At 43.3% G+C, this 23,428-nt stretch overlaps 1 protein-coding gene across 3 annotated transcripts in view; it reads right to left on the bottom strand.

Moving 5' to 3' along the window:
• The window catches only part of LOC126235027 (solute carrier organic anion transporter family member 74D-like), a 215,347-nt gene that overhangs the window by 22,087 nt on the left and 169,832 nt on the right, over nt 1–23,428 (bottom strand). For all 3 annotated transcript variants that reach the window (XM_049943766.1, XM_049943779.1, XM_049943773.1), the window contains exons 11-12: nt 10,824–10,984; nt 150–253 (exon numbers count right to left, since the gene is read on the bottom strand). In XM_049943766.1, the coding sequence (XP_049799723.1) occupies nt 150–253; nt 10,824–10,984 (265 nt within the window). The remainder of the gene's footprint in view (nt 1–149; nt 254–10,823; nt 10,985–23,428) is intronic.

The following is a 23,428-nucleotide window of genomic DNA, read 5'->3' as shown; positions in this document are numbered from 1 at the left end:
CCGGCGTGCGCCGAGACTTTTAAGCAATAACTCGTCCCTGACACCATGCGTGAGTGGAGCGGGAAGAAATCCTAATAACTGGCAAAATGGAAAATACCCTATGTCACGCCCTTCTCAGTGGTTTTCAGAGTATAGACGTAGATACTGACCGAGCAGGAGACCGTAGATGATGGGCCCCGGAATGAAAGCGAGTCCACACATGAGTACTTCAGCGAAGGCGATCGCCAGTGGCTTGTCTGCCTCATCCACGCATCTGAAACAAGAAACGTGCAGAGTAAGGATACTATGTGTCAAATTGTTTACCTCCTTGATTGCAAACAACGGACATTTTTACGGGTCACTATTATGTAAGATAGCGATGCCCTATAATCATATTTCGTTGGGACAGTCCTAACTTCATTGCATGGTGGAAACCTAGGAACTTTGACGATATGCCAATTTCATGGAAAAAGTGCTCATTTGCCCTTTAACTTCCTAAACAGAATATTGTTAGACTTAGATGATCCTCATAATATCGTGTTTTTCTTGCAATTACACTAGGACTGCATTTGTTTTACTACATTCTTATCAACAAATCAGAGCACATGTTACACGATAGTTAAGTGTACGATGTAATCCAAAAGAAACAGGCCGAAGGCTGTAAAATGAAAACCGCTGAAGGCTTCGTAATTCCATTGCTTACGGAAGAAAGTTGATCCCTCCGACACAGCGAGCATGTACACGCGTCGACCGTCTAGAAAAACAGAAATGTAGGCTTCAAAAGCAGGGCTGTAATGCGTCTCCTGACGACATAAGGAATGCGGGCAACGAAAATTCATCTTGCATGCCCAATGTAAGCGTCAAGGTGTGACACAAATGATTCATGGGAGGACGGATGTCGTTGGCCGACGACGCACGTTCTGGAACGCCAAACCGCATTACGGATACCACTGTCCAGCAGGTGGATGCTCTCATCATATAAGACCGGGCAGTTGCAGTAGCAGCCACTGCCGCAGACGTCGGGTTGAGGGTTGAAACTGGGACTTGTGCCCTTCTTAAAGAATTTCAGTTCCCCGGGCTCGTTTCGGTGTCATGAAATGCACTACACCCATTTGCTCTTTCTTTGAAGCCTTCATTTCATTTTTTTTCAGCACGACTGAGTGCAGTGGATGGTCGACGAGTGAGAATGTTCGCATGTCGTCACGTAGGTGTGCGCCTATGTTCCTCTAGCTGCAAGTTTGGAACTTCACCGCTCTCATAGGGAAAGCACATTTTTCCACAGGCAACGACATTACGATCTGTCCAGTGCTTTTCGTTTTACAGCCTCCGGCTGGTCTCTTTTTGATTGAATTTTATATCACCTCATTTGCAGTGCTTATCCTACACATCAAGCGGACGTGACATGAACAATATGGAGAAAATCCTTGCATTAACGCGAAAGCTATAAAACGTAGAACGATACTCGTAGAATTTGATATTAATATTTTGCGCGGTTGATTCTGAATATGTATTTTTTTTCGATAATGTCCCCCTCATACTGTTGTCGGTTGACTCATAGTAAGAAAGGGTCAACACGTACAATAGGAAATTAGTCCAAAGATGTTCCGTGCAACAACACCAAACACATTGAAGAAATAGCTAAAGTCACAAGGGATATTCGTCATAAAATATAACATGTATCATTAATACAAAGAAAATATGGTCTAGGATATTAGACCGAATGATTTTTTTTAAGAGTGAGCACTAATGGTGTGACTGTACTACTACATATGTTACTAATCAGTGTTGTGTTACTACCCTGTTTTGTGATGTAAATTACAGTAACCCGGGGGGACAGAACGCAAGTAAACAAACTTTTAAAATTTGGCCTTTATAGTCCACAACTATGAGGGAAAATTCATACGCTAAAATTCCCGTTTAGCAGTTCAACCGTAACAATAACTGCAAACACCTTATGATTCTGTCCGTTCTACTTGATAAATCAGAAAACGCCAGTGTTCTGCTCTGAAGGACCAATCGGGCTCGACCGTCCTTCGTGTCATCCTTTGCCAGTGGAGTCATGTAGATGCAGTATGGACGGGTGTGCTGTCACCACATCGTCTCCTGGCCATTGTTGGTTCACTAGTCCTTGGAGCAGCAGCTCTTTCATTGGCATCACGAGGCTGATGAGACTCAGTTCCCATTCTCCCACTGAGGAAATAATCTTGGCAACGCCAGGAATCGAACATACACGATGATCACTAAACAAAGGAAGCGAGCTTCCTTTTCAGTGTTCCTTTCTAAGCTGTCTCTGCAGATAAACTTCTCATTTCTTATCTTATCTGTCCACCTAATTTTGAACATCCTTCTGTATCACCGCATCCCAAACGTTTCTATGCTCTTCTTTCCCTGTTTCCCCAAAGTCCGTTTTTCAATTTCATATAATGCTGTGCTTCAAACTTACAGTCTTATAAATTACTCGAACATCTACGACTGAATCAAAATCGTTTAAAAACACAGAGATGTATCTATTTTACATTAGGTTAACGAATCTAAAAGGTTTCAGAAGTATAGATCGCTGAAGAAAAAATAGACTGTAACAGAAAATTGAGGCGATTAAAAGCAAAGGAGGAAAAAGTGACAAAATCAAGTTCTGAGAAAATGAGCTTCAAAGTTTGTAACAAATTTAAAATTCTATGTTCATTTGTTATGTTGTCTAATAACCCTCACTTGCGGTTATTATTAAAACAATATCAGTGAACTAAATTCAGAATGTTGTGGTCAGTAATGTTTTTACCAACAATCTAGTTAGTACTAATGGGGCCCTCTGCCTCTAAGTACGTCACTTACATCCGTTTTTCTTCTTTAATATCTCGTTGGAATGACGCACTACAATATAATTCAATAGTTTGTCCCATTTTTACGCATTGCATTAACACACAAATAAATTATTGATTATACATATAATACAGCGCACAAGGCTAATGAAGAATCGGTGTTAAAATAAAAACCCAAGTTTGAAACAAGTTCTTGGAACAACACACTTACAAAAGATCCCATATGTTTGTGCAACGGAAAATACCTATTTCGAAACTCACAAAACATCATCAGAAGGCACCACATCAACAGCAGATGGTGTGCTAGGCCGTCCACTTGCTGTGATCTGCTATATGGTTTGGAAAGAGATATTTTTGATATGCGCTTAAGATATGTATAGAATGGATGGTAAATTGGAAGCACAAATTGAAATAACTGCTGCAGATTCTGATATTATCTCTGTTATGGCATTGGTGGCAGTATATTCAGTAATATCATTTTTGAACTTTGACGTCCTAGGTTTTATCGTGTAATGTGACAACGTACTATCTAGTGAATGCCAGGCATAGCCAAGGCGCAACGGTAGAGAAAGTGGATGCTTATGCCCTCTGTGGGCCAGAATCGAAGGCAAAGCGGAAGTGTTTCCACCTGGTGGCAGCTAAATTAAACAACGCTATGTGGGGGAGAGTGTCTGGCTTGTGGTACTCTCTGACAGCGAAATAATAAAAGAATTAAACTAAGTAGTATTGTTACGTGTAGTAAAAATATAAATGTAATATTACTTTAATATATGAAAATGACTGTAACTGAATATTGTAATGCTATGGTATGTTTAATTGTAAATAGAGAACTTGGCATAATGTAAAATAATGTTTAGGTGTGGGGGGAATCCCCGAAAATGAGCACAGTGTACAGCATGGCGCATAATATTGGCGGTAGAAGTAGGTGGGCGTAGCTCTGAGGGCAGAACAAGTGTTAAGTGGCGTCAAAGTGACTGCCAGTGTATGCTAGAAACGTTGCTAACAGTCCATTTACAAGTGAGCTGAAAACAGATATGGACTTCGTTTATCGTATGGGTACAAGCTAAATGGACACTAAGGCTTGTAAGACGCGGTATTTCGACGGACATGGGCTGTGAGCGGAAAAATAGTACGGCTTCCCGCTCTGAGGTACATGGCACTGCATGGTGCGATGCTATATTAATGACGACAAGTTGCTTGTGCCAACGGCGAGGTGTGAAGGGACCAGTAGCCTCATCCAACGGCGTATGGTGATCTCAGTAACTGACGAGGTCCATTGGTGAGCTCACTTTGGTAGCAACGAACTAGAAGTTACCTTACAAGAATATTATTATGAACAGTGGTTGTTATACCGACACCATTACCAGTACATTTATATTTTGTGAATCAGTTTGTGTAATAGTCAAACCAAGTTCTCTACAATGTGTAAAGTTTGGAGGCAATAATAATTTTGTGGTTTAAATTGCATTCCCCGAGTGTAATCAATTATTTAAAGGAAATAGCTAATTATTACCCCACATCCAGTGATTTCTATGTGTTGCAATATCAGTGAAACGTGATGGTGCGTGAATATCAGCGTAGTTATATAACAAGAGAAAATAGTCGAAATTAACACCGAAATTGCCAGCAGACGCCGCTTCATGCAACGGATGGAAGATGCCAGGCACTGTGCCACCTTAATTACTATCCAGTTCGATGTGGTGGCTTTTCAGTACATTGCCATAGTCAAAAATTACTCGGTTCCGTCCGAGCAACGTGATTCTCAATTAGTGTTTTCAGTAACTATATTGACAAGCAGATCTATATAGTTCTTTAATTAAGCGTTCAAGGAAATTGCTGCCACCACAATACACATTGTGCCTTCAGCACAATGCAAGCTCAGTAACATTAAATTCAGTAATTACAATCTGTGTAGTTTACATTAACCTAAAACAAGTTCAAGTGTTTATCGTGTTTGTTTAAGTATTGTGAAACGATTTCAGGCTGTGGTATTGTTTTAAATGAATATGTCTTCCTGCTAGGCAATATCCAAAACACAGAATTAAGTGCTCCCTGTTCAGTCGCTTCAAAGAGATTATCAGTGCTACTAATAATCAAATATAGACGTAAAAATAAGTTTGTTACGCGCCATTATCATTATTTATTCCAAAAATTCCATGTAGTAGTTGGATCACCAGATGATGTCTATTTCTATCCGCTTTCCGGAAGTCCGATGCCACATGGTCTAATAATAACACAGTAAATTCTGGTTGTGGCATCGCAATCGCCTTAGGTCAATGGAATCAAAATTTATGTCGAATAAAACGTCCTCGGGTTTCCAACCGCGTGAAGTGATTAAAATTACACGAGCTTTCACCAAGCATTCCTTTGCTCTTGTCACGTGGTATGCCCGCCAATAGGCTGCTGGTACGCCTCTGATACACACTAGCTACCGGCTGTGACGTCACTGATGCCCACGGCATCGCCATATACGGACGTACGTATGTTGACTCGGCTTTCGACGTGCCTAATTCAACCGCGCAATCGCTGGATGCCACGCCGTGCTAAGTTGTAGGCCACCGTCTCTGTTTAGAGTTTTATTGGTGATTTTTATTTCGATGGCTTCTTTACTTACACTATTCCATAAGCTGTTTCCGCGAGCCACAACGATGTTTTGGAAAATTTCATCCAGTGTCTGTTTTACGAAGCATATTCAGCTAAAGCAGACTTGTCGGAGTAGCGTAGGCCATAGAGCATACTGTTTCTCCGACGTAAGGCTGGCCACACTCACAAAGTATCCTGTAGACCCCAGGTGTTTAGAGACCTGCTACGTCTTTAACTGGTCTCATAATTGATGGATTTTTGAGAGAGGCCAGAAGATCTTGTGTCGTTTCGGTAGGTGGCTTGTCTTCCCCGACACGGAGCTATAGAACGGCTCGCATAAAAGGCTTGTAGGACCTTGTAATTAGAGAAGCCATTGAAATAAAATTCACCGATAACACCCTAAATACTGGCGGTAGCCTGTAGCTCAGCGCGGCGTCGGATCCAGCGATCGCGCAATTGAAGCGCACCGTAAAAAACAGAGTAAACGAAAGGCCGTGTATGGCGCTGCCGCGGGCTCCAGTGAGAACACAGCCGGCGGCTAGTGCATATAAGGGCGTACCAGCAGACATACCACTGGCAGACATACCACTGGGTGATGGCCAAAGAGTGCTTGGCGAAAGCTCATGTAATTATAATCACTTGACGCGGGTGGGAAGCTGAGTACTTTTTACTTAATGTTACCACCGCGGGACTCTGCACTCTTACAAAATTCATGTCGTCATTGAGGCTAATCTTACAAAATATTGCATACGGTATTGACCAGAAATCAGGAACCTGTGATCATCGAGTCGTCAGTGAGGTGTACTTTGACACTCCTCCAAAACTAAAAGATTTTTTTTTTCTGATCCCTGCATTGTCGCTACTAAAGGCACTGAGGGTCATTCTACACTGAGAAAGATGTTGTACATACCTCAGCAAAGCGTCACTTGATGTGTTCACCTTCTTCCACTCTTCTGTTTTAATGTTCTGGATGCAAAAACAGCTTCTAATCTGCAAAATGCTGGCACAATGCATGAAATCACCTGATCGCAACGTTTTACAAAATATTTAGAACCAAAGACACGTATGTGCACTTGTATCTCTTTGTATCCGAAGGGAAAACTATTGTATTTAAATAGTTCTTCAAATAACCGCTAGCAAAAAGATAAAAGCACCTGATACACCCACATCCATATGCTACCTAATAGATTGGTTCTTCCACTGAAGTATGGTGCACATATCTACAAATATTGGATTTTGCCACTTCCCTCTTTGCTTCCAGTTAACTCAGTTATGACCAGCAGATTCACAGCTCATAATTTATTATTTGGTAATAAACTAAACATTTGATTGAAACAATGCCCGTTAATTCATGCAGTGCTTGCGGGGTCATACTTTTTGTCGTAAGTCCTTCTGACATTCATTGTCGTGTTGCAAAATTGGGGTTTCAGTAAACTCATTAAAATATAGCGGAGTGGCATATTATGCACACTTCAGATACTATAATTATGGAGATGCTGCATCATTTTTGGTGCATCAGCACAGAAGTAGTCCCACATCAAAAGCCACAGCGACCTCCTTACCCAGATCTGTGCCACGATCTGTCCCCTTTCGCTGTGTTATAATCACATCACTGAAACTCCACATCTGCGTTTTGATGACGAATGATGGAAGAACGTACGACAGCACACCGACTTCTATAGTGGGGAATATGGCTCTGAAAGTACTGCGTGTTTTAACTGACACTGTTTCAAGAAAATGGTCATTAACGTGCGCGTGTGTATATTTGGATTCGTTGACATTCAGAAATAGACTGCGCACAAATGCAGTGTTTTAGAGATAAATCTACATGTGCATATACAGGGTGTTTCAAAAATGACCGGTATATTTGAAACGGCAATACAAACTAAACGAGCAGCGATAGAAATACACCGTTTGTTGCAATATGCTTGGGACAACAGTACATTTTCAGGCAGACAAACTTTCGAAATTACAGTAGTTACAATTGTCAACAACAGATGGCGCTGCGGTCTGGGAAACTCTATAGTACGATATTTTCCACATATCCACCATGCGTAGCAATAATATGGCGTAGTCTCTGAATGAAATTACCCGAAACCTTTGACAACGTGTCTGGCGGAATGGCTTCACATGCAGATGAGATGTACTGCTTCAGCTGTTCAATGGTTTCTGGATTCTGGCGGTACACCTGGTCTTTCAAGTGTCCCCACAGAAAGAAGTCACAGGGGTTCATGTCTGGCGAATAGGGAGGCCAATCCACGCCGCCTCCTGTATGTTTCGGATAGCCCAAAGCAATCACACGATCATCGAAATATTCATTCAAGAAATTAAAGACGTCGGCCGTGCGATGTGGCCGGGCACCATCTTGCATAAACCACGAGGAGTTCGCAGTGTCGTCTAAGGCAGTTTGTACCGCCACAAATTCACGAAGAATGTCCAGATAGCGTGATGCAGTAATCGTTTCGGATCTGAAAAATGGGCCAATGATTCCTTTGGAAGACATGGCGGCCCAGACCAGTACTTTTTGAGGATGCAGGGACGATGGGACTGCAACATGGGGCTTTTCGGTTCCCCATATGCGCCAGTTCTGTTTATTGACGAAGCTGTCCAGGTAAAACTAAGCTTCGTCAGTAAACCAAATGCTGCCCACATGCATATCGCCGTCATCAATCCTGTGCACTATATCGTTAGCGAATGTCTCTCGTGCAGCAATGGTAGCGGCGCTGAGGGGTTGTCGCGTTTGAATTTTGTATGGATAGAGGTGTAAACTCTGGCGCATGAGACGATACGTGGACGTTGGCGTCATTTGGACCGCAGCTGCAACACGGCGAACGGAAACCCGAGGCCGCTGTTGGATCACCTGCTGCACTAGCTGCGCGTTGCCCTCTGTGGTTGCCGTACGCGGTCGCCCTACCTTTCCAGCAAGTTCATCCGTCACGTTCCGTCCGTTGAAATTTTTCAAACAGATCCTTTATTGTATCGCTTTTCGGTCCTTTGGTTACATTAAACCTCCGTTGAAAACTTCGTCTTGTTGCAACAACACTGTGTTCTAGGCGGTGGAATTCCAACACCAGAAAAATCCTCTGTTCTAAGGAATAAACCATGTAGTCCACAGCACACTTGCACGTTGTGAACAGCACACGCTTACAGCAGAAAGACGACGTACAGAATGGCGCACCCACAGACTGCGTTGTCTTCTACACTCCTGGAAATGGAAAAAAGAACACATTGACACCGGTGTGTCAGACCCACCATACTTGCTCCGGACACTGCGAGAGGGCTGTACAAGCAATGATCACACGCACGGCACAGCGGACACACCAGGAACCGCGGTGTTGGCCGTCGAATGGCGCTAGCTGCACAGCATTTGTGCACCGCCGCCGTCAGTGTCAGCCAGTTTGCCGTGGCATACGGAGCTCCATCGCAGTCTTTAACACTGGTAGCATGCCGCGACAGCGTGGACGTGAACCGTATGTGCAGTTGACGGACTAGGAGCGAGGGCGTATGGTGGGCATGCGGGAGGCCGGGTGGACGTACCGCCGAATTGCTCAACACGTGGGGCGTGAGGTCTCCACAGTACATCGATGTTGTCGCCAGTGGTCGGCGGAAGGTGCACGTGCCCGTCGACCTGGGACCGGACCGCAGCGACGCACGGATGCACGCCAAGACCGTAGGATCCTATGCAGTGCCGTAGGGGACCGCACCGCCACTTTCCAGCACATTAGGGACACTGTTGCTCCTGGGGTATCGGCGAGGACCATTCGCAACCGTCTCCATGAAGCTGGGCTACGGTCCCGCACACCGTTAGGCCGTCTTCCGCTCACGCCCCAACATCATGCAGCCCGCCTCCAGTGGTGTCGCGACAGGCGTGAATGGAGGGACGAATGGAGACGTGTCGTCTTCAGCGATGAGAGTCGCTTCAGCCTTGGTGCCAATGATGGTCGTATGCGTGTTTGGCGCTGTGTAGGTGAGCGCCACAATCAGGACTGCATACGACCGAGGCACACAGGGCCAACACCCGGCATCATGGTGTGGGGAGCGATCTCCTACACTGGCCGTACACCACTGGTGATCGTCGAGGGGACACTGAATAGTGCACGGTACATCCAAACCGCCATCGAACCCATCGTTCTACCATTCCTAGACCGGCAAGGGAACTTGCTGTTCCAACAGGACAATGCACGTCCGCATGTATCCCGTGCCACCCAACGTGCTCTAGAAGGTGTAAGTCAACTACCCTGGCCAGCAAGATCTCCGGATCTGTCCCCCATTGAGCATGTTTGGGACTGGATGAAGCGTCGTCTCACGCGGTCTGCACGTCCAGCACGAACGCTGGTCCAACTGAGGCGCCAGGTGGAAATGGCATGGCAAGCCGTTCCACAGGACTACATCCAGCATCTCTACGATCGTCTCCATGGGAGAATAGCAGCCTGCATTGCTGCGAAAGGTGGATATACACTGTACTAGTGCCGACATTGTGCATGCTCTGTTGCCTGTGTCTATGTGCCTGTGGTTCTGTCAGTGTGATCATGTGATGTATCTGACCCCAGGAATGTGTCAATAAAGTTTCCCCTTATTTCAATTTCCAGGAGTGTATATCTTTCACATCACTTGCAGCGCCATCTGTTGTTGAAAATTGTAACTACTGTAATTTCGAAAGTTTGTCCGCCTGAAAATGTACTGTTGTCTCAAGCATATTGCAACAAACGGTGTATTTCTATCGCTGCTCGTTTAGTTTTTATTGCCGTTTCAAATATACCGGTCATTTTTGAAACACCCTGTATATTCCGCCACCTTCCACCTCGCCCGTCCCCCCAGTTCCTGTTCCCGTCGCGAATGGTCCGAGGAAGGAACAATTGCCGGTAGCAAAACGTCTGGGCTCGAATTTCTCTAACTTTACCTTCATGACTTTTTTGGCGAGATATACATAGGAGGAAGTAATATATTGGTTGACCCCTCTAGGAGCTCTCTGAATTTTCATAGTAAACCACGTCATGATGTCCAACACCTTTGTCGTAGCGTCGGCCACTGTAGCTGCTTGATCATCCCTGTGATACTTCGTGCTTACTAAACGAATCTGTAACAAATACCACTGCTCTTCTTTCGATCTTCAACATTTCATCTACCAGTCCTAAGAGCCCCAGAATGACGAGCATCACTCGGGTATCGGTCTAACAAAGGTGTTGAAAGCTATCTCTTTCCTGCGTGGATAACACTTCCTGAATATTGTGGCATATCCCCTTCCTACGACTAAATTTGTGTGTTCGTTCTACTTTAAACAGCTCTGTACGCATAGTCATTGGTATGTAACGCTGCTGTCCCAGCATTGGTACTTCTCTTGTAAGATAATTTTCAATAAACGAGATCCTTGCAGTGGACTCTATGATCATCACGGAAGTGTGAAGTACTGTGTTCTGTTACAACGACGGGCAGTGGGCGGCTGACCTGAACTGTATGATGGTGTTTCCGGCGCGGCCGGTGGAGCTGACGAAGCTCATGAGGCACTGCAGCGCCAGGAAGAGGCCGAAGCTGGCGGCGCAGTCCACGGCGCAAGCGCCCTCCACGGCGCGACCGCTGCCAGGGATGCAGGCGCAGCCGCCGTACACCTGCAGAGAAGAAGTCACAAGTGTGCAACAACCACTACCCTACAGTATCAAAGCGCCCCAGACATCTGCCATCAAACGAATATGGAAATGTCACTAAGGCAGGTACCAGTGGCGCCACTCAGTTCTCTGTGTTTACTAGAAGAACCTTGTTTATGCCCAGTCGGGTGGGAACCGTTGTTACAGCTAGAGGTGGTACGTCTTTGAACTAAATTTCCCAACCTCTAGAAAAAGCGTTTTAAATGAAAAAGTTGTGCAAAATGTTCGAAATCTTGAGAAAAATAGCCGTAAGGCGGTTGAAAATAGGGAAAGAGACGGGTGATAGACAATATGCACCAAGAGAGAATAAGAAGAGTGTAAGACCAAGAATGAAATCCACAGATTAAAAAGGATGTAACGTGGGGATATAGTCTTTCGCCTCTGCTGTTCAATCTTTACGTCGAAGAAGCAATAACGGAAATAAAAGAAAGCCGCTCGGGATTAGCCGAGCGATCTAAGGCGCTGCAGTCACGGACTGTGTGGCTGGTCCCCGCGGAGCTTCGAGTCCTCCCTCGGGCATGGGTGTGTGTGTTTGTCCTTAGGATAATTTAGGTTGAGTAGTGTGTAAGCTTAGAGACTGGTGACCTTAGCAGTTAAGTCCCATAAGATTTCACACACATTTATATTTCTTTTAAATAAAAGAAAGGTCAAAAAGAGGGATTAAAAAGCAAGGTGAAACGATATCAGTGTTAAGATTCGCTATGATATTGCTATTCCCAGTTCTAAAGGTTCTTTATTTGCGAAACCATTACCACCCTCCTATCCAATTTTTCGATACCGTAGATTAATGAATATTTTTCTATGTAATGTCTCATATTTTTCACTCTATTCAAATTTGGTTTCATTTTTATATGTATGTACGTCGATATTTTGAGATGTTGAAATCGATATAATATCTAGTGTGAATATCGTTGTACTTATTGTTATCTTTGATGGTGGCTTGTGACTTTTGCCGTCGAAGCATACAGAGTAGTCAAGTTTTTGTGTTGAATATGAACAGTTTTGACTTTGTGTTGGAAATGAAAAGATGAGTCTGAGTTGTGGACAATGAAAAATGTTGTGAGTTTTATTAAGAGCAGTAACGGCTGCTAAACTATATGATGAAGTAATGTTTTGGACATGCGAAAGTATAAAAAGTTAAATAAATGTGAATTTCTGTGAAGAGTGCGTGTGAAGAATTTTTTCAAGTGACCATTGTTTAAAAAAGTATGAAGCACGTTGCAATGAAAAACATAAATCATCAAATTTAATCCTGAAAGATTGTCTTCGTAAGTTCTTCAAGTCGGCGTAGTTAACATCCGAGTGCCTTTCGCACCGACAGCGATGGTCTTGCTACCTAGACAACATTTTTAATTACGAGCCAAAGTCAGAGCGAGATCGTCGTCGGATTGCAAATACAAGATAAGAGATATTATTCAGGGTTTATACGACCTGGGACAACCGGGAAATCCGGGAAAAACCCGGGAATTTTTTCATCCGGGTGAAAACCGGGAAAAACCCGGGAATTCTTCGTAATTCCGGGAATTTTTCATTCTTTTAGCTTTCAGTTAAATTTTTGTAATTTTGACTGGTAAAATTGATTCTCTAGCAAAATGTTACTGTATCCTGCTACTGGAGAATGATACTGCAGCAATAAAATATAAAAGAGAGGAAAAAAATAAAACTTTAGTGGCAAAGGAAATGCGCAATTTACAACAACAAAACACCGTGCACGCACAAGCGTCTGTAAATAGCAAAAATATGTCAAAAGGCCGTAGGGCGAAGACTATGTATTTGTTAGTAACAATAAACTGCTTGCTGTGAGCATGACGTCACAACTAGTCACATTAGGTCTGTTTGACCACTTGCCAGCGAGCTGATGCGCATGCGTAGTTGACTCCCGCTTCCCGCTACTTGAAGTGTGGCTGTTAGCTGTATGGGCAGTAGCAGCAAACAGCCAGATGCACACGAGAAAAATTTTTCCCGCGCGCCCTAGTTGGCAGATTCGCGCATACGCAGAGTTGTCTGAGTTGTAGTGGGGTAGTTGTAGTCTCCACGTGACCCGTGTTTGCGTTAAGTGACGTTTAGTGTTTTCGCTGCTTCTCTTGGTTTACAGCTCCCACGTCAAATGAAAAAAAAAAAAAAACGGATTTCTGTGGCTGGGAGCTATCAAGGGAATCATAATACATTCACATAATTACGGAGGGTAAAAATATGTTATTAGTTTCAGTTTTCTGATTTAATTTTATTTCCAAGTTATTAGCAGTCTAACATTAATCGCCTTGCAGAACAGTGAAGTTACTTTTGCAAGTTTGCTAAAGAAATTGGGCTTTATTAATCTTTCCGCTGAGGCAGCCATTTTATTGGAAACGAAGTGTTTCATTCCAAAGTATTGGCTAGTTCCAACTGTTCGCTGAATTTCAAGTGCACGTTATCATATTCTGCCATGTATGATATTATGCTATAATAAACAACCAAAAATGAGATCGTAGAGTATCAGATGGGACCTCATTGATTGTGAATCTGGAAAACACCAATGTGCACTTCAAGCCGAATTATGCATTATACACTCCTGGAAATGGAAAAAAGAACACATTGACACCGGTGTGTCAGACCCACCATACTTGCTCCGGACACTGCGAGAGGGCTGTACAAGCACGGCACAGCGGACACACCAGGAACCGCGGTGTTGGCCGTCGAATGGCGCTAGCTGCGCAGCATTTCTGCACCGCCGCCGTCAGTGTCAGCCAGTTTGCCGTGGCATACGGAGCTCCATCGCAGTCTTTAACACTGGTAGCATGCCGCGACAGCGTGGACGTGAACCGTATGTGCAGTTGACGGACTTTGAGCGAGGGCATATAGTGGGCATGCGGGAGGCCGGGTGGACGTACTGCCGAATTGCTCAACACGTGGGGCGTGAGGTCTCCACAGTACATCGATGTTGTCGCCAGTGGTCGGCGGAAGGTGCACGTGCCCGTCGACCTGGGACCGGACCGCAGCGACGCACGGATGCACGCCAAGACCGTAGGATCCTACGCAGTGCCGTAGGGGACCGCACCGCCACTTCCCAGCAAATTAGGGACACTGTTGCTCCTGGGGTATCGGCGAGGACCATTCGCAACCGTCTCCATGAAGCTGGGCTACGGTCCCGCACACCGTTAGGCCGTCTTCCGCTCACGCCCCAACATCGTGCAACCCGCCTCCACTGGTGTCGCGACAGGCGTGAATGGAGGGACGAATGGAGTCGTGTCGTCTTCAGCGATGAGAGTCGCTTCTGCCTTGGTGCCAATGATGGTCGTATGCGTGTTTGGCGCCGTGCAGGTGAGCGCCACAATCAGGACTGCATACGACCGAGGCACACAGGGCCAACACCCGGCATCATGGTGAGGGGAGCGATCTCCTACACTGGCCGTACACCACTGGTGATCGTCGAGGGGACACTGAATAGTGCACGGTACATCCAAACCGTCATCGAACCCATCGTTCTACCATTCCTAGACCGGCAAGGGAACTTGCTGTTCCAACAGGACAATGCACGTCCGCATGTATCCCGTGCCACCCAACGTGCTCTAGAAGGTGTAAGTCAACTACCCTGGCCAGCAAGATCTCCGGATCTGTCCCCCATTGAGCATGTTTGGGACTGGATGAAGCGACGTCTCACGCGGTCTGCACGTCCGGCACGAACGCTGGTCCAACTGAGGCGCCAGGTGGAAATGGCATGGCAAGCCGTTCCACAGGACTACATCCAGCATCTCTACGATCGTCTCCATGGGAGAATAGCAGCCTGCATTGCTGCGAAAGGTGGATATACACTGTACTAGTGCCGACATTGTGCATGCTCTGTTGCCTGTGTCTATGTGCCTGTGGTTCTGTCAGTGTGATCATGTGATGTATCTGACCCCAGGAATGTGTCAATAAAGTTTCCCCTTCCTGGGACAATGAATTCACGGTGTTCTTATTTCAATTTCCAGGAGTGTACTATGGTTTACGAAATCACGATGCCCTTGGGAGTATCCTCTGATACCCTGTTTCTTTTATGGTGTCATGTAAGCTCTCTTCGTGCTTTATACATACGAACATTCGGGCTTCCTACACCACTGCAGCTGAGCACGCGCAATAATGCCTGTTTTCTGGCGCTCTCTGGCAACGGCTAAATCGAACCTATTTCTAACAGCCTCCGGATAGTATTGCGAACGGTGGTTCGAAAAGCGTTACTTTCAAAGTTAATTTCTTTTTACGCAAGATGAATTATGTTACGTGCAAGAAACTGGGAGGAATTTCTAAATCACAGAGCGTTTAAAACTGAACACTTCGAGGACCAGCTACTTACAAGAATTTCGAGCCCAGACATTTACGTCATGATTTTAAATTTACTGGCATGTTTGTGTGATGTACCTTAAAGTATAAAACACGAAAAAAAGATCAATATTACATGTGAAGGCTTAGCTTCTGTTGTAGCTTGTTAATCGTAGAGACCAATATTATAGGTGAAAGCTTAGCTTTTCTAGTAGCTAAACTATGTATATTAATGTAAACCTTTAACTTTTCGTCTCTGTGTGGTCGCGCTACGTAACCAGTGATCTTCCTATTGGCTGAGTATAACATGTGTCCTATGCTCTGAATATCTGCTGTCATCGGCTGGCAAGATCACGTGGCATGAGATATGATTGGCTTACAAAAGGACATCGCAACCGCGGTTTCAACGCTCCGGAAACTAACGCGCTATGTTTGGTGCAATTCGAATTTATACTTTCGTAATACGAAAATATGCAGCGTATATGAAGCTGCAAATCAAAGTACTTTCCAAAACTTCTCTCCTTTTTTTTCATTAAAGGTCTTTCCAAAACTTCGCTCCCCCGTCTTTTCTTTTTTTTCGGGAACTTCTACGCGAGTGTGTATAACGTTAACCATTCAAAGTATTGCTAAGTTTTACAGTTCCGAGGGAAAATCTACGGAAAACGCACTGTCACTTAGCACGGAAAAAGTGTATTTTCGCCCGGGAAAAAGCATATTTTTTAAACGGAATATCCGGGAAAAATTCGGGAATAATCCGGGAATTCTTTTTCCTTGTCCCCGTATACACCCTGTTATTGTTATTTTTTTTCATTGACTGTGATCAATTGATGTAGCAATACCTGCCACATTAAAGACATTTTAGTTGCGCAATAAAAAGATCATAATTTGAGTGCGCGACGTGATAATTTTTGAACTAATCGACTGTTAATGGAGGTATAGTTATACAGTGAAAGTGAAGAAGAATTGCAGGAACTGTTTAATGGAATGAACAATCTAATGCGTACAGACTATGGATTGAGTGTAAATCGAAGAAAGATGGAAGTAACGAGAAGTAGTAGAAATGCTTTTAGCGGTAAACTTAACATCATAATTGGAGACCGTGAAGTGAATAGACTCTGTTACCTGGGAAGCAGAAAAACCAATGACGGGGACATAAAAAGCAGGACACAGCAAAGACAAAGAGGCCATTCCTGGTCCCACAGGTCCGCTAATGCAATGGTAAATAGCTGAAATTAGGACGACGAGAAACTTAACATCATAATCGATGATCACGAAACAGACGAAGTTAAGGAATTTTGCTTCCTAGGCAGATACATAACCCATGACGTATGGAGCAAGGAGGACATAAAAACAGACTAGCACTGGCGAAAAGGGTATGCCTGGCCAAAGAATGTCTTCTAGTATGAAACATAAGTCTCAATTTGAGGAAGAAATTTCTGAGAATGTTTGGAGTACAGCATTGTATCGTAGTGGACAGTGGGAAAACCGCAATAACACAGAATCGAAGCATTTACATGAGGTGCTACAGAAGGATCTTGAAAATTAAGTGGACTGGTGAGATAAGAAATGTAGAAGTTCTCCGCAGAATCGGCGAGGAAAGTAATATACGGAAAATACTGTCAAGAAGAAGGCACAGTATCAAGTGAAGCAACTTAAATCACTTAATAAAAGCAAGTCTTGTGGTCCAGACTGTATACCAATTAGGTTTCTTTCGGAGTATGCTGATGCATTAGCTCCATACTTAACAATCATATACAACCGTTCGCTCGACGAAAGATCCGTAACAGAAACTGGAAAGTTGCACAGTTCACACCAATATTCAAGAAAGGGAGTATGAGTAATCCACTAAACTACAGGCCCATATCGTTAACGTCGATATGTAGCAGGATTTTAGAACATATATTGTGTTCGAACAGGCCGGCCGAAGTGGCCGTGTGGTTCTAGGCGCTACAGTCTGGAGCCGAACGACCACTACGGTCGCAGGTTCGAATCCTGCCTCGGGCATGGATGTGTGTGATGTCCTTAGGTTAGTTAGGTTTAATTACTCCTAAGTTGTAGGCACTGATGACCTCAGAAGTCAAGTCGCATAGTGCTTAGAGCCATTTGAGCCATTTGTGTTCGAATATTATGAATTATCTCGAAGAAAACGGTCTATTGACACACAGTCAACATGGGTTTAGAAAACATCGTTCCTGTGAATCACAGCTAGCTCTTCATTCACACGAAGTGTTGAGTGCTGTTGACAAGGGATTTCAGATCGATTCCGTATTTCTGGATTTACGGAAGGCTTTTGACACTGTACTACACCAGCGGCTCGTAGTGAAAATGCGTGCTCATGGAATATCGTCTCCGTTAACTGACGGGATTTGTGATTTCCTGTCAGAGAGGTCACAGTTCTTAGTAACTGACGGAAAGTCATCGAGTAAAACAGAAGTGATTTCTGGCGTTCCCCAAGATAGTGTTATAGGCCCATTGCTGTTCCTTATTTATATGAACGATTTGGGAGACAATCTGAGCAGCTGTCTTCGGTTGTTTGCAGATGACGCTGTCGTTTATCGACTAATAAAGTCATCAGAAGACAAAAAAACTGCAAAACGATTTAGAAAAAATATCTGAATGGTGCGAAAAGTGGCAGTTGACACTGAATAAGTGTGAGATCTTCCACATGAGTGCTAAAAGGAACTCGTTAAACTTCTGTTCACGATAAATCAGTCTAATATAAAAGCCGTAAATCCAACTAAATACATAGGTATTACAATCACGAACAACTTAAATTGGAAGGAACACATAGAAAATGTTGTGGGGAAGGCTAACCAAAGACTGCGTTTTATTAGCAGGACACTTACAAAATGTAACAGACCTAGTAAGCAGACTGCCTACACTACGCTTGTCCGTCCTATTTTAGATTACTGCTGCGCGGTGTGGGATCCTTACCAGATAGGACTAACGGAATCGAAAAAGTTCAAAGAAGGGCAGCACGCTTCGTATTAACGCGAAATATGGGAGAGAGTGTCACAGAAATGATACAGGATTTGGGCTAGAAATAGTTAAAAGAAAGGCGTTTTTCGTTGCGACGGAATCTTCTCACGAAATTCCAATCACCAACTTTCTCCTCCGAATACGATAATATTTTGTTGACACCGACCTACAAAGGGAGGAACGATCACCACGATAAAATAAGGGAAATCAGAGCTCGTACGGTAAGATATAGGTGTTCATTCTTTCCGCGCGCTATATGAGATTGGAATAATAGAGAATTGTGTAGGTGATTCGATGATCTTTCTGCCAGGCACTTAAATGTGATTTTTATAGTATCGATGTAGATATAGATGTAGGTGTAGACATGTGTTAACACATCAGGGAATGACTTCCATGGTACTGGAGCTGCAAAGTGTTGAATCCGTAGAGGAAGACACAGATTGGGATACGTCCAGCGAATAATTGAGGACGTAGCTTGCAAGTGCTACTCTGAGATGAAAAGGTTGTCACACGAGATGAATTCGTGGAGGGCCACATCAGACCAGTCAAGAGACTGATGATAAAAAAATCTCAGAAAATAAAACCGAAGATCTATTGTATGACAATAATTTTGGCTTTCGGAAAGGTGAAGGCCCAAGAGAGACAGTTCTGACGTTGCGATTGATAATATAATCAAGACTTAAGAAAAATTGAGACACGGTCATAGGGTTTGTCGAGTTGGAAAAGGCGATCGACAATGTAATGCAAGATGTTAGAAATTCTGAGCAAAACAGGATTAAGCCAAAGGGAAAGACCGGTAATATACAGTATGTACAAGAACCAAGACGGAAAAATAACATGAAAAATAAGAACGAAAGGTTGGGATTAGAAATGGTTTGAAGGATGTAGCCTTTCACACCTTCTGGTCAGTCTGTACTTCGAAGAAGCAACGGCGGGAATGAAAGGGAGATTCAGGAGGAGGATTAAAATCCAGATTGAAAGATATCACATATAATATTAGCTGATGATATTGCGTCCTGAGAGGAAGTGAAGAAGAGATACAGGATCTGTTGAATGGAGAGAATAGTCCCATAAGTACACACTACGGATTGAGAGGAAACCGAAAAAAGGTGAAAGTAACGAGAAGTAGCAGACATGAGATTAGCAATAAATTTAACATCAGAATTGGAGACCACGAAGTGAAGGGGCTCTGCTACGTTGGAAGCAGAATTCCCATGATGGGGACATAAAAATCAGGAGATAGCACAGGCAAACAGGGTATTCCTGGCCCAATAAGTCTGCTAGTAACAAACATTGTTCTTAATTTCTGAGAATGTACGTTTAGAGCACAGCATCGTATGGTGGTCAAGCAAGGACTGCGAGAAAACCAGAAACGAAGAGAATCGAAGCGTTTGAGTTGTGGTGCGATAAAAAATGTTGATAATTAGGTGGACTAATAAGATAAGGAATGAGGACATTCTTCGGAGAATGAGCGAAGAAACGAACATATGTAAAACAGTGGTAAATAGAAGAAACACGACGATAGAGCATGTGTTAAGACATCAGGGAATTACCTCCATGCTACTAGAGGGAGCTGTAAAGGGTAAAAACTGTAGGGTAGATATTGGAATACATCCAACAAGTAATTGTAATAGTGGGATAAAAGTGCTTCACTGCGATAGAGAGGTCAGCACAAGAGAGGAATTCGTGGCTGGCTGCATCGAATCAATCAGAATACTGACGAGTGAAAACTCCTACAAATTTAATCAGCTATGTTTCACCTATAATGGATACACGTAATAAGTAATGTTTCCCTCCTGGTGTTGCAATTTGGTGTCTAGCATTCTATATTGTCTAGTAAAAATCTCATTAATAATAGATAATCAGCAATGTATTCATGGTGCACTGCATAAAAGCAAACGATTCTTCATCATTGTGACAGTCCCTGTAGATAATGTCCACATCGTGTTGAAATTTAGGTTTTCAATTTAATTTTCAAATCAAGACATTCTTGGGCACATTTTTTCTTTTTTTTAAATTTGCTGTGCAGGCGTTTAGGTAAGCGCTATCTAAGTGCGGACTTTACATATGTCTTAATGTGTACTATTTACTGATTGCGCCGGCCGGTGTGGCCGTGCGGTTCTAGGCGCTTCAGCCTGGAACCGCGTGACCGATACGGTCGCAGGTTCGAATCCTGCTTCGGGCATGGATGTGTGTAATGTCCTTAGGTTAGTTAGATTTATGTAGCTCTAAGTTCTAGGGGACTGATGACCTCAGATGTTAAGTCCCATAGTGCTCAGAGCCATTTGAACCATTTTTTGTTAGTTGTTATTTCAGGTTACTATTTAATGTAATTTAATTGTAAGATAAATTACGAAAAATGTCGTTTAGAAATATTGTGAAATATACAGTGGTAATAATATTGTCATTTGTTATACATAGCTCAAATTTCTCGTGGCGGAGAAGGAAAAGGAAAGATGTATGTACCAAAGCCTTATTTGTCTTTTATTCTTATCTTATTACACATGATCAACAACTGATCTGTCCATAGATACAATAATACCGTTCAATACGTGCATATTTATCGAATACTCGGTTTAATTAAAATATTTTGGGATGCACAAATGTTTTTGCGAAACGAAGTTATATAAAAATATTTAAACTAACAAGAAATTCCTAATCCATCTTAAACCCAATGAAATATTTCGTTTTTGTAATAGGTTCTTCAGTTTTGAAAAATAATTTGAAACGAAACATCCAGATATGAGGCACATCGGAAAGTAAGGTTCGATTAGGCGCGAAATGGAAACCACTGTGAAAATCCAATGGAACTATGCACATTTCTATTGGGCAGTGTCTTTAGTGTGCCTGTCGATCGCTTCACTTCGCTCTTTTCAGTTCATTGCGCAAAGTGATCACGTAGAAATGCCTAAAACAACAGTGTCTCCCGCCAAGTATGTGGATCTGGTGAGCGATTTCGCCTGAAACTATGCAGCCCACATAACATAAATGTCAGGCATTTCTTTCTTGAAGACAATTTTCAGTCGCATTCTGCAGGGGCAATGAAGACGCTCCTGCAGCCTTTTCCGTGGGAAGTGTTTGATCATCCACAATACAGTCCTTAATTGGCTCCCTCCGTTCATCCTCTCTGCTTACTTGAACCGCTGGCTACGAAGACAACATTTTGGCACAAACAACGAAAGGCAGACCAGCGTAGAGAATTGGCGGAAAGCACAGGCTGCTGCTTTCTATGACGAGAGTACTGGAAAGTTTGTACAACGCCGCGACAAATGTCTAAGTCGGAACGGTGACTATTCACAGAGGTAGCTGGAACATGTGGCTAACTGTTGCAAGTAAAAAACTTTTGATTTTCACTGTGGTTTTCATTTCGTGACCGATCGGACCTTACTTTCTGAACAGCCCTTGTAAATTCCAAGCAGTTGACAAAGATACAGCCGCTGCGTGCATGCATCTTCTTTAGCCTTCCCCAGTAGAAGTTCCTCTTCAAAATCGACAACAAAGAAGTTCACTATGTCAGAATCGTTTGAAATATTACTGTTTTGGTTTGTAAACAATGCAATAGACAACGAGCATTATCTGTCGCAGATAGTACTTGATCTGCAAGACTCCTAGAACAAGCTTTAACCCGCTGTAAAATGCCAAACCGTCCTGACATCTATGACACATTTTATGAAAAAATCAAATGAAATATTTCATGTTCTCTAACGCCTTCTGTAACCTCTAATATATTGACCTCTTTGCATAACATTGCTAACTTCCTGAGTTTCAGAGCTTACTTCTCTCCCAAATTTCAGCTGGAACACGGAGTCCTCGCGATGGAGCCTTTTTTAGGTTCAGACATGAGAAAATGTAGGAAAGGAGTTAAACACCATTGCAGTTGGCTGGGATATTGACAAAATCAAATCACATTTACGTGTTCATGAGAATGACGCTAACATGGTACAACGCACTGGAGCGGCTAAGTTTGATTCTGCTAGATGTTTCATCCATTCGCGTCAGAGCTTGTAACGGAGTCATTGTTGTTGCAGCCGTAAGTAGGAGGAATGGTCGCTACTGATTAATGTCTGTTAACCACTTCAGTCATTCGAGCTTAGCTCAAGAAAAGCTATTGGTGGTTCAAAGGGAGCTAAATGTACCAGAACAACAGTTCATGCAAGATATCAGCACGCGGTATAATTCCACCTTTTATTTGGTAGCGTGTCTGTTGGAACTGAAATTGTCTATGTTGCTCTGTTTCTGTATGTGGATGATTACTATACGCTTACTAATTTCATTGTCACAAGTTAGATTTGATGGAATAATGTGTTAAGCTTTTGAAGTGCTTTGAAGAAATGAGACAAATAAGTTGTGGTCTCTTCCGTAAATCCGAAGCATTATCATACGTCTTACGGGCGTAAAGTCGAGCACCAGCACGCCAGTCGGCAACGAGAGAACAAAAAGGGCTGTGAAGAAGACGTCAGCCAATTGCATGCTGATCGACCCCTCTCCAGGACGACAACGTGACAACAGCGGCCTCTATGCGAAGAGAACTTACGCTCCGCGTTCGACTGGTGGCGGCACAGTTCTACAGCAGCTTGAAGGGAAGCAACTAGACAGAGCGTCAAAGCTCATTAATTTCCCCGTACATTCTATGTAGCTCAATCTGGAATTGTTATACTGAAGAGATTTCTTATTTTGCATTGTCACCCTTTGCTTGCGACACATCTATGTATTTCTCAAAGTTAAGTATTATCATTTACTTTTCGTAATAAAATTCATTAATATGATTTGCTTGAATTGTTGTGTAGCGATACGAGAAAGCAGGTTTCCTAGACACCCCTTATTCGACGACTATGTAAGATTCAACAATATGTTCGGCATTTAAGTATTTAGATAAGGACGAGACTGCACAAAGAATCCTGATTACACAAGACAGCCTCTTTGGAAGTTGAATTATAATGTCGTTTCACCTCCTTAAATGAAGATCGAAATTACTTGATCGCAACCTCGCTAGACCCAAGATGCAAGAAGGACTGTTTCGTGAATTTTAAAGCTGAGAGAATTCGACAGACGATGCTATTGGAATATTATGAATTATTTACTATCAATAGCCATTCATTTCCAAAGCCTGCTAAATAGAGTATAGGAGAGGAGCGTGAGTCAACTGTGACTCAC

Source organism: Schistocerca nitens, chromosome 1 (genome assembly GCF_023898315.1).
Source record: "Schistocerca nitens isolate TAMUIC-IGC-003100 chromosome 1, iqSchNite1.1, whole genome shotgun sequence".
Taxonomy (NCBI): Eukaryota; Metazoa; Arthropoda; class Insecta; order Orthoptera; family Acrididae; genus Schistocerca; species Schistocerca nitens.
The sequence above is the reverse complement of the archived record's forward strand: the minus strand, read 5'-3'. Positions and strand labels throughout refer to the sequence as shown.